The following is an 11,632-nucleotide window of genomic DNA, read 5'->3' as shown; positions in this document are numbered from 1 at the left end:
ATTACATGAGATTTTGATTAATGGGCTAACCAATATGTGATAGGGTCTAGCATTTTAGCCCAAACCTTTGTTTACTGGGCCGTTAAATTTCAAAGCCTGATCCAGTCTAAAACAGAACCAACCAGATAAAGGGTCTTTTTTTTTTTTAGTTGGGCTGAATCCTGAATCAAATCAAGCAGATGCCTACACTTTCTTTTTTTTGGGGGGGTTTTTTTTTAGTTTCTCAAGGGGTGTCCAAGCCAGCTTACGTGCACCTCAACTAATTCTTGTTCCAAGTGAGAGCCTGTCGTTGACCACAAGGTGTTGCAACTATTAGGACTCAAACTGGGGAGCAAATCCAATCGAACCCTAGAGCCTTATCCAGTGGTGGACAAGCCACTGGGTCATGCTTGGTGGTTTCAAGAAAATAGTTGTATCTATATGAGTCATTTTTTAATATAACCATGTAGTTGAATTTAATTGAGGAACTTAAAATATAATTTCAAAATATACATGTGTTTTATCATTATAATTTTTGTTTTTTGGGATGGGAGATTTTCTATATGTTTTTTTTGGAACCACAAAAAATGTCAGTCAAGTTGCAAGCTTTTAGCAATTATGTCACAATTCTTATGCTTTGTTTACCGAACCTCCAACACCGAACACCAAAATAATGTCCCCAGTAATTGGACCACCAACACTAGTGGGCAGAACGAGAACCCTCAATGACCAAACCCAAGGCATCGACTGCTAGAGAGGTGACTTTGACCGCCAGATTGGTGAATTAATCACCAGGGTGGGGAGGGAAAGTTACTTTATGTTTTTGTTAAATATTTTACAAAAATTTTAAATGTAAAACGTTTTACAAGTATTTATAAACGATTTTATAATCAACAGAAAATATTTTACAAGTTTGACCATATTTTACCAGCAAACCAAATACCTAAAAAAAAACATTTTTAAAAAAATATTTTACTTCAAAACAAAAGAACATTAAACTTACGAAATATGTTATGTCCATAACATTTTTAAAATAAATTTTATGTGTCAAATTGTTAATTGTTGTTACTAATGGACAAAATAGTAATTTCAATACTTGAAACAGATTAAAACCCGTTAAATCGGTAATAACTTATTACACAGAATTTATTTTGAAAATATTGTGTAAAAATTTAAACTCGGTTGATAGATAAAATAGTAAGCTGAAGTTGGGCTAGAATTAAAAAGGACGCAGGGGCCTCCTAATTTGGGCCAATAAGGGCCCATATTTACACACTCTCAGCCCAATCACAATCGAAATCGAAACTGTCCGGTGTCCAATATCTTGCACTGTATTCTCAGTTTCATCCCTCTTTCCAAAAACCCTAGCTACGCTCTCAATCTCTCTCGCCAGACCAGTCTCGAGCTCAGAGAGAGAGAGAGAATGGCGGCGAGCGAGCACACCGTGTTGCAGTTCGGAACGTCGTCGTCGACCTTGACAGCCAAAATTCACCCTCTGGTCATCTTCAACATATGCGACTGCTACGTCAGACGCCCTGACCAAGCCGAGCGCGTCATCGGCACTCTCCTCGGTTCGATCTTACCTGATGGCACCGTCGACATCCGCAACTCTTATGCCGTTCCTCACAGCGAGTCCGCCGATCAGGTTTTTTTTCTTTTTTAGCTATTTATTGGTTTCTGTTTGGTTGCTGAGAAAATATAGAAAGTAGAAACGGAATATATGCTTCAAATTTTAGAGGTTGGGTTTTCGTTGTTTGGGATCTGAGATAAGGAAACGTTTGAATTGAAATTCGTAATGTGAAGAGCTTTTAGGAATGGAATTTAGTGCTAATGCTTTTGAACATCAACAAGTTTCAGATTTTCTGATGTGGTTTTGTTTATTGGAATTGCAGGTTGCTTTGGATATTGAGTACCATCACAATATGTTAGTGTCCCACCAGAAAGTGAATCCGAAGGAAGTCATTGTTGGATGGTAAATTTCATGATTCTTCTTTTAACTTTTTAAAAATGTTTAGTTATTGATTGTAAATGAGCTCTAGCTCAATTGGCACCTCCTCTGTTCTCGCCTTATAAGTTCTAGGTGGAGGCCGTGGGTTGAAGACCCATCGATTGTGCGAGTAACCAATAATAAAAAACTGTTTAGCTATTGATATTTATGTAGACAGAGTATTCTGATTGCACTTGCTGTAGTTCTAGGCAAAGTTTTAAAATTCAATTGTTATGCTTGTCCAGTAAACCTGCAGTGCACACTGCACACACTAAAGCATGCAGTTTCTTTGACAAATAGGCTCTAGAAGATTAGGAACTTTTTCAAATTTGTTTGATCCTGTTCTACTCTTTTTTTGTATCCTAACTTCTGCATTGGGTGAAGTGAAGTGAACTTAGATAAGAAAAACATGGAAAAATAGTATAAATATATAGTATGGGGATAGTTTCTCAACATTAGACCAATTTCCTATCTACTTTTAGAAAAGCAAAATGAAACCCATGTCTTAACTGCTGATTATAAAAACAAAAGGAAAATTCTGCTTGGGAAACCTTCTCGGATTCATGGTATCTTGAATTTGCTTAGAATTGATGCTTGCTCGCTGCTTACTGGATTATATAGGGTTTTATGTGAAGATAGTTTCTAAAGTTTTCCATGTTACCTCTATTAATGTATGCAGGTATTCAACTGGTCTTGGAGTTACCGGTGGTAGTGCACTGATACATGAATTTTATTCAAGAGAAGTTCCCAACCCTATTCATTTGACCGTCGACACGGGATTCAACAATGGAGAGGGTACGATAAAGGCTTATGTTTCTTCCAATTTGTCACTTGGAGACCGGCAACTTGCTGCGCAATTTCAGGAAGTTCCGCTGGATCTTCGTATGGTTGAAGCTGAACGAGTTGGATGTAAGATTCAATTGAATACACGCTCATTCCTTGTAAAATTGTTGATAATCATTGCCCCCAACCCTTTCCTCTCAACCCCAAAAGCCTGCAGGCACACATACTTAACATATGCATACATGCGTGTGTGCTGTGATTATCTTCCTGAGATGATGTAAGAATTCTTTCTTGAAGTGTTGTTAAAGGAAGTTTTATGGACGTAGATGCAAGATTGCCCTAGATAAGATGAATTTTGAGTCCTCATGCTCAAAACAATAATAATCAGTTCTTCTTGGTTGAGATTATTTCACTTTGTTGTCATAGTGGGACTAGGAATCGTCACCGTCTTATTCCCTTGATATTTATATATGTTAGAAGGCACACCTTGAATGGGAATAGTATGGCCCTTGATGGTGTTGAGCGGGCTAATCATATAGTTTGTCAAATGATTTTGAGGTTTCTTAACTAGTGGATAGCTGTTTAGGGCAGTATCCAATTGTCTTCTTTTGTTGGTCATCTAAGTGAAGTAACAGACTAAAATCACTGCATCTAATTTCCCATACTTGGCAGATTGTTAAAGGCCTCTCTCATGCAAGCAATTTTTCAAAATCCTTTAGCTTATAGATTTTGAAAATGTCTTTAGACCTAGAGGGACTGCATACTTTACTTCATTAGTAAAAAAAAATAAAATAAAATAAACAATTACTCTGCCATTTTTTTAATAGTTGCCAATAGACTTTACTATGTCAAAATGGAATAGTAAATCTCTGAATTTAATCTGACTCATCTTATAACTGCCTGCACTCACCAATGTGCATTTTTGCTGACAGTGCATTGCATTTTATGTCTCAGCTAGATCTGTTGTTAACCTGTTACTGATTTCATGTATGCTTGTTTACGCTAAATCCAGAATTTTCTAGGGAATCATTTGTGTGATTGATTTTGACATGTATTTTTTATGCAAATCTGATTGAGAATAAATATCATGCTGGCAGTTGATATTCTAAAGACAACAATGGTGGACAAACTTCCAAATGATTTAGAAGGGATGGAAGCTTCAATGGAAAGGCTATTAGCTCTAATTGATGATGTCTACAAATATGTTGACAATGTTGTGGTAAGGTGGCACTACCTTCTCCATTCATGCTCACCTATTTTTCGTTTCATATTATAATTATTTTTCTTCTCAGGAAGGGCATGTTGCTCCAGATAACAGCATAGGGAGATTTATATCGGAGACTGTATCATCACTTCCCAAACTGTCACCACCAGCTTTTGATAAGCTTGTAAATGACAGCCTGCAGGTAACGAAATTTATTGGGCTATTTAGTTCATAAAAGTTAAGTTTATGGACCAGCTTAACATTCAAAATGGCTCGGTCCATGGCCTCATGTTATTGATAGTTATGGAACTAGTTTTTAATAGATATTAATGGATGTTTGCATAGTTACATGTTTGTTTCATTCCGTAGGTTCAGTCACTTCCAAATTGGGATATTAGTGTCTTGGGTATTAATCTGATGCTAAGTTTGCTCCCTTTTTTTCCCTCACAGGACAATTTGCTCTTGCTCTATTTGTCAAGCATCACCAGGACACAGCTCAGCTTAGCTGAAAAGTTGAACACAGCTGCTCAGATCCTGTAATTCCAATTGATTCAAAAAATCATGTGCCAAGGCAATTTACAAAAATTGTTCTGCATTTTTGTTATATGGCCAAGTTTGAGGAATGCTGACCTTTTATCCAGAAGAGTTTGTAATATTTCTTGCATGATTTTGAATAGGTAGATTGTCCTCAATTATACAAAGATTGCTTTGTAGCTTTCAGATGTTTTCTAGAAACATGTTAAGTTTGAGCAAATTTTTGTGGTTGATGTTAGTAACTGTTTCTCTATTGGTCTAAGAATGTTACCATAGATTTTCTTTGATTTATTTTTCTCCGCGCGGGAATTTTCAAGCTTGGATGATTGTAACTAGGTTTCATCTTGGATGAGAATATCACTACAAAGCTGCTATAATCTATTTTCCAAATATTGCTCTCTGGTGGTTACAGTTCTCACAGATTTGAGAAACATGCCCTATCTTTAACGTAAATATCTGATCCAAAATGACATTGTAGCTTGCACCCGTAGTCATTCTGCACATACTTGTTATATAAGATTATCAGCTAGAATTATTTAAATAAAAAGATTCCATCTCGGTTTAGTAGAGATTGGGGTAGGAAATATCTCATCCAAATGTTCCACGTGTCTGTTCTAATAATTTTCAAAATGGCGGAAGAGGTTTTGAAGATATAGATATTATATCCGCAGCCGCAAGCATCCAGAAACTGTAGGGTAAAAGTAAATACCTCCTTGGAATTTTACCTCTTGTTCTAATTCAGCGCAGAGTGGCTATGAATTTTTGTGGGCTTGGTTTTTTCTTTCATTATTTTAGTCCAGGATCTGTACTTGGTAAACATGTGTTTATGGGCTTACCACATGCTGCCCCCTGTTTGCAAGATATGAATGTTTCAATTGAAATGCACCACTCGGGAAACTACTGCCAAAGACACATAATTAAAATAAGTAATGCTGCATTGGGTACCTCAAATGCACATGGTGAGGTTGAGTTCTACTTGACGTGCATGGTGCCAGAAGGGTTCATGTTGCACCCTTTTGGCACTAGAATTTGACTCCATAGGATCATACTGTTTTGTTTCAAGCCCAATGCACTGTATCAATCTACTCAAATTTTCACAATTCTCACAATTCATAAAGTTGTATATTGTGATTAGAGAAAGAAAGTGTCCATAGTATTTCTTTTCCTCGCTAGTTGGTTAAAAGTCATGTAGTTCAATTGACACTTTCTAGTTCAATTGACATATTTTCATCACTCACTTTTTGTAGGACTCACACCACTAGTAGCTGTCTGGTTTGATATCCGTTTTCAATTTTCATAACACATAATTCAAAAAATTGAATTAAAGTATTATTGTTGTTTTTGGATTGTCAAAATTGAGTTACCATGCCAATTTCATAATTTCGCTCATCTACATGGGTCATAAAAAACAAAGCATTAATTGCACTCCAATGGGTCTTTCACTGTGCACACACCAGCCTCTTTTTTTTTTCTTTTTTTTCTTTAGTGTTCCTTAGTTTCATTTTACTTTACCTTCACTTTCCTGAACTCATATCTTTTGGTTTGGACCTTCATCTCTTTCCAAAAACTAAAGAGATCTCTTTCCCTCTCGCAATTGAAGAAGAGAAGAACATCTCCGATTGGAATATTGGTCTGGGTCTTGCAAACTCAGAAGATGAAGGGAAAATGGAGGAGAAACTCGTTCAATGCAGTACTCGATAATTGAAAAAAAGAAAAAAGAAAAAAGAAAAAAAGAGGAGAGATAGAGGCAAAGTGAGAGGAAGAGGAAGAGAGGATGGAAAAAGAGAGGCAGAGAAAGAGGGGTAGGGATTTTTAAGAGATATAATAGATTTTGTGAAAACAGATGAACAGGGAGTGAAAAGGTTAAGAAAAGGAGAGAGAAGCTCTACGCGGGTACTCAAAAGAGCCGATTTGTGTATTCTGCAGAACACTAATTTTCATGAGTCCCACAACTTTGCTTAAAGTTGAGTTTTTGAAATGAAAACTCCACTGAGAACTTCCGTTCAAACACATTCCAAGTAGAGTTATGAGAAAAATGTTAATTACAAATATGAGAATTGGGTAATAAATTAGATTGATTAAATTTGAGTATTAAGATATGAAAAATGAGTATCTTCTAATCCAAATATGACATAGGTTCCAAATCCTCTCTTCCAAAAGTAAACAATTGGTAAAAATGAGTTTTGCATCTTCAGTTTATGACACATGGTAATGAATATTCATGCTTGGATCCTGTGGTACCATCACTATTGCTTTTTAAACTGATTATACTATTGTGTCTGATTAGTGACTTTTGCCTTTTGTCCCTGTAGTGGAAGTTTTTCTCTTCTAACCTTAATACAAGGTACAAGACAAACGTGGTGGAGACAAAAGTTCAAAAAAGACGTAGGTATGGGGTGCCCTATATTTCACGCGTGCCCTATATTTCTAGCTTTAAGACTTCTCGAATCTCACTGAATAACATTTTCCTCGTTCATGTCTGTCGGATAGATCTAAACTAAAACCCTCTCTTTCTCTTTCCTTTTCTCAAAGAGATGAGATTGTAGAGTTGCTGTAGCATGGACAATCAGTAAGGACATTAGAACACGACATATGGTCCTTTTATCAATAATAACAAGTCTCCAAATTTTACTAAGAAAGAGAGAAGTTTTGCCCAATAATATCGTGTAATTTAACTGGTATTTTCCGTTGATTCAAGCGAAGACATTTAATGTTTAAAATTCACACTTAATGTTTAAAATTCACATTCATAAAAGATAGAAATTTTGTAGAAAGACATTTAAGGTTTGAGTAATGTGACAGTTACAAATTATTTTACAAAATTTTTACAAATTATTGATGTGACTTAAACATTTTTCAAATAATTATTGGTAAATAAAAATTAGAACTAATAAAAATTTACCAAATCAATAATTTTTAAAAATATTATAAAATAGTTTGTAACTATAACATTACTCTTAAAGTTTAAAATTCACATTCATGAAAAAAAGAAGTTTTATAAAAAGACATTTAAGGTTTAAAATTCACAAAATTCACATTCACGAAAGAGGGAAGTTTCTTGGAAAGAAATTTAAAGATTTAAAATTCACATTAATGAAAGAGAGAAGTTTCATAGAAAGATATTTAAGTTTTAAAATTCATATTCACAAAAGAGAGAAGTTTCGTAGGATTTTGTTGATAGACATGTAACAATTCACTAACTTTCATTCTTCATCAAACTTTGAAACTCTCTGCAATTTTTTTGAAAAAAATGAATTAATTTAACATCAAGATTGTTGTATTTTGGGAATTTATGTTCAATAAGGTAGCTCTAAGAATAGACAGACAGATACATTAAAATATGATAAAAGGCTCCACGGATAATGAGGAGGTTTCGCACAGATATACCTTGTTGTTCGATTTGGTACACAGCCACCTGCATGACATGTAGACTTGGCTTTATTTTAGTCAAAGAAGTCCTAGGAGTTAGATCAAGGCAAACAATAGCGCTAAGTACAAAACGACAAATCTCATGCTCGTGAATAGAACATCATCGGGAATTGTAGAATTGTGCGCAAAACAATTTACCGCTGCACTTTCTTTTCTAAAGTGAAAACAAAAAATTTCAAAAGTGTTCTTCCAATACAGAGCAAAGGATGAATAAAACAAGTAGGAAAACGAGCATTTTTTTTGGGGTCAGATAAAGCCAGTCTCAGAAAAATAAAAGAAAAAAAAAATTGTTAAGGAAGAACAAGCTTTGCTTGTAGAAACTATCTTCTTTTACTTGAACTAACATGAAGTTAATTGAACTTTTCTTGTCAGAAATTTGTAGTCCTAGAAATATTTGTTTTTTAAGAAAGAGCTTTCACTGTATGTATTTCTAATTTTCTAGCTACTTCTTTTGGCCACTTTTTGCCAAACTTAAGGATATAAAAATAACAATAATTGCATGCATTTATTTAAATATTACCACCTTCCAAAGAAAAATAAATAAAAAGAGAGGTTCAAAACGTGACCAAATTTTGGTAATATCGAAACTAACATGGCTTCAGAAACATAAAATAATTCAAAATATTTAGTCTTTTAATTCCCATATCTCATAAGGATTTGTATGATGATTTTGCAATCTCCTCGAGTCTAATCTTCCCAAACTCAATTACTTAAGAGAGGTCCAAAACGTGACCAAATTTTGGTAATATCGAAACTAACATATCTTCAGAAACATAAAATAATTCAGAACATTCAGTCTTTCAATTCCCATATCTCATAAGAATTTGTATGATGATTTTGCAATCTCCTCGAGTCTAATCTTCCCAAACTCAATTACTTAAAGTAATCAAAATCAAATTCCTAGTCACAGACAAGGCCTAAATATAATATATTTCCCACTTACCATTAGATCATTCACCTAGTCACCCATTATCAAATAGAAACTTATCCTCTCTTTTTTTTTTTCTTTTTTAAATTCCCAAACAAAAAAAAAAGGTTGCCTAAGTTTCGAACAAAAAGAAAAAGCAAACAGATGACTTAAAAAATGGCATTGAGTTGCCTGAGACAGGAGCCACATGACATAAGAAAAGCCAAGTTGCTCCCCTTTTGGCTGGTCATGAGTTGTCTCTCCCAAAATCTCTATTTGGTGGCTTCGTTGTCTCTTAGTTTATGTTCCCACACTCTTAAAAGAAGCTTTAACTCTTTAAACTCTTAACAATTTTTCTGACTAAGGGTGTACATATGGTCAACCTAACCGAGTATCTTTGTCGGTCTGTTGTGATCACAACCGTCCAACCCAAATCAGACAATGTGTAACTTTGACTTTCACTTGCATCAATCTCTTTTTGGCCTAACACCCACTTAAAGATATAATAATAATACGAAATTTGAACTGTTCTACATGTTCTTTAGCAGACACCCTTTTGTTTAAAAAACAAAACTCGGATTACTCTCATGTCCTGGTGGAGTTTGGACTTACTAGATTAGTCTCATGAGGCATGTATATAATAGAAGCAAATACCTACTTTACTGAAAAACACAAAGAGTCCTATCTATAATTTATCAGTGTTCATGAACTCAAGGAATTCACAAAGATTTTATATAGAGACCAAGATATAATTTAATCATAGCAAGTGAAATTTACATCTTGTCTGCTCGCCGACCGAAACGTTCAAGAGTGGCAGCTTTTACGCTTGTCTCTCTATTTCTATCTCTCCGCACTAAAAACCGGGCAAAAACAAAGAGATCAAATGCGCATAATTCAATTCTCGGACTCCCTAAAATCAAAGCAAACTGAATTAAACAAAATGGTCTAATTTATTCTGCTATTCCTTGATCTCTCTTATTGAATAAAACAAAAGTTACAAAAGCAAAAACCACAAAAAAAAAAAAAATACAGAATAAACTATTCAATTATGTAGAACAATGCTAGGTTTACAATATTTTTCATGCATGTTGATATGTCTTGTTATGAGTGTAGAAACAATATATACTTTCAATTTTTTTTTTACAATTGTGAGTATGATTTATTCTGATTGATGCATAATAAAAATATTGTTTTAGAAATGTTGTGTTATGTGCATTAGTTTATTGTTTATTGTATTATATATGCACACGAAGTGGCATGCATCTTTTGAGTTCAGAAGCTCAAAGTGAAAGTTCAGAGGCACAGAAGCGCTCAAAGGCACTTGAAGCTGAATCATGGAAGATGGAATGTCAGGTTTTTGCATTAAAGCTCGTGGTGGTGGTAATGGAAGCACTGGAACCAAGTGTGGGCGTTGGAATCCGACTACTGAACAGGTTAAAGTTCTGACTGACTTGTTCAGGTCCGGACTTCGAACTCCGAGCACTGATCAGATTCAGAAGATCTCAACTCAGCTCAGCTTTTACGGAAAGATTGAGAGTAAGAACGTCTTTTACTGGTTTCAGAACCATAAAGCTAGGGAAAGACAGAAGCGGCGTAGAGTTTCCATTGATGATAAAGATTTCATCAGGCAAGATCAGCAGGAAAAAGTTTCATCTGCAAAACGTACGTATAATATGAAGATCGATCTAAGAATATACAAAAAATTTCTTTCATTGCTCTCACTGTTTTCAAAAATCAAGTTTAACACTAATCCTTAACTGTTGCATTAGGCTGTCATTGATTTGATTTATTTTGTTTTTAACAGATTTCGCAGAAATACATGAGGTTTCGGAGCCTGAAAGAGTGATTGAGACCCTTCAACTTTTCCCATTAAATTCCTTTGATGAGTCTGAGAAGCTGAGACTACATGCTAATGAGTATTTCATGGATACTACATCTTATTCATACAATTTTGGGACTGAAATGGATCATCCACCGTTGGATCTGCGCTTAAGCTTTCTGTAAACAGTAATTAAGCTTTGAATCTTAGGCGAAGAAAGAAAAATTGTTCTCATTCACCAGCTGTTTGTCTTTTGGAAGGGAAGGAAAGGGCAATATGTTTTTTTTTTTTTTTTTTATAATATTTGTAGCTGAAAAAATTTACGTAGTGATAGATTTTTCTCTTTGACTTATTGAAAATGCTTCGACATTCTTCTCTACATGCTCACAAAACAATATTGTTTTAATGTTTTATCTCTCTGTGTTTACTCTGTTGGATTTTAGTTTCCGTGAAAGCTTGGAAATCGGAATTCGCTTCATCTCACGAGAGATGTCTTCTTGGAGTGCATAAATATATATACTGCTACACAAATGAGTCATACCTTGGAGTCTGATTCCAACTTTGAATTTTATGTACCAGTACAGTTCTTAGTCAAGGAGGAGACCAAAGTCTTTTGAAACTTTGAATGGGCTAAATTAGTTGTCTTTTTCTTCTTTCTCTACTCCTTTTCTTGGGTTAAGGTTAACTACAGAAGAACTATATTTTTCTGAGTTCTAACTCATTGGTAATGTCTCCTTTCAAATTTTATCAAATCAATCCCCAGAAAAAAACCAATATTCTTATTTTTAATTCATTATTATTATTGAGAGGGTCAAGATTGTAGTTCAAATAAGAAGAGTACAATAAGGTTGCGATGAATTTAAATTCACATTTTTAAATCCACTATGACTCGGGAAGAGTTTGATTTTTATACATATATCAAGTATCCAATCTCAATTATGTAATACCTCTAACTATTTGTTTTTTAAAGTGTACCTCTCTTTCTTTATT

The 11,632-nt window shown here is 34.5% G+C and overlaps 2 protein-coding genes across 2 annotated transcripts; both read left to right on the top strand.

The window, feature by feature from the left end:
• The first annotated feature begins 1,312 nt into the window (after positions 1 to 1,312).
• On the top strand, positions 1,313 to 4,778 carry LOC112000365 (eukaryotic translation initiation factor 3 subunit F). Its single transcript, XM_024032479.2, has 6 exons — positions 1,313 to 1,624; positions 1,872 to 1,951; positions 2,646 to 2,875; positions 3,847 to 3,968; positions 4,042 to 4,155; positions 4,404 to 4,778. The coding sequence occupies exons 1-6, from the start codon at positions 1,403 to 1,405 to the stop codon at positions 4,491 to 4,493; spliced, it is 858 nt and encodes a 285-aa protein (XP_023888247.1). The 5' UTR covers positions 1,313 to 1,402; the 3' UTR covers positions 4,494 to 4,778.
• A 5,321-nt stretch (positions 4,779 to 10,099) lies between these two features.
• Positions 10,100 to 10,876, top strand: LOC112000361 (WUSCHEL-related homeobox 5). The gene is made up of 2 exons (XM_024032475.2): positions 10,100 to 10,485; positions 10,628 to 10,876. The coding sequence occupies exons 1-2, from the start codon at positions 10,158 to 10,160 to the stop codon at positions 10,825 to 10,827; spliced, it is 528 nt and encodes a 175-aa protein (XP_023888243.2). The 5' UTR covers positions 10,100 to 10,157; the 3' UTR covers positions 10,828 to 10,876.
• The last annotated feature ends 756 nt before the right edge of the window (positions 10,877 to 11,632 follow it).

The sequence above is a fragment of the Quercus suber genome, unplaced genomic scaffold, assembly GCF_002906115.3.
Source record: "Quercus suber isolate HL8 unplaced genomic scaffold, Cork oak 2.0 scaffold_105, whole genome shotgun sequence".
NCBI classification, from domain to species: Eukaryota; Viridiplantae; Streptophyta; class Magnoliopsida; order Fagales; family Fagaceae; genus Quercus; species Quercus suber.
Note: the sequence above shows the minus strand (reverse complement) of the source record. Positions and strands in the feature narration are given on the sequence as shown.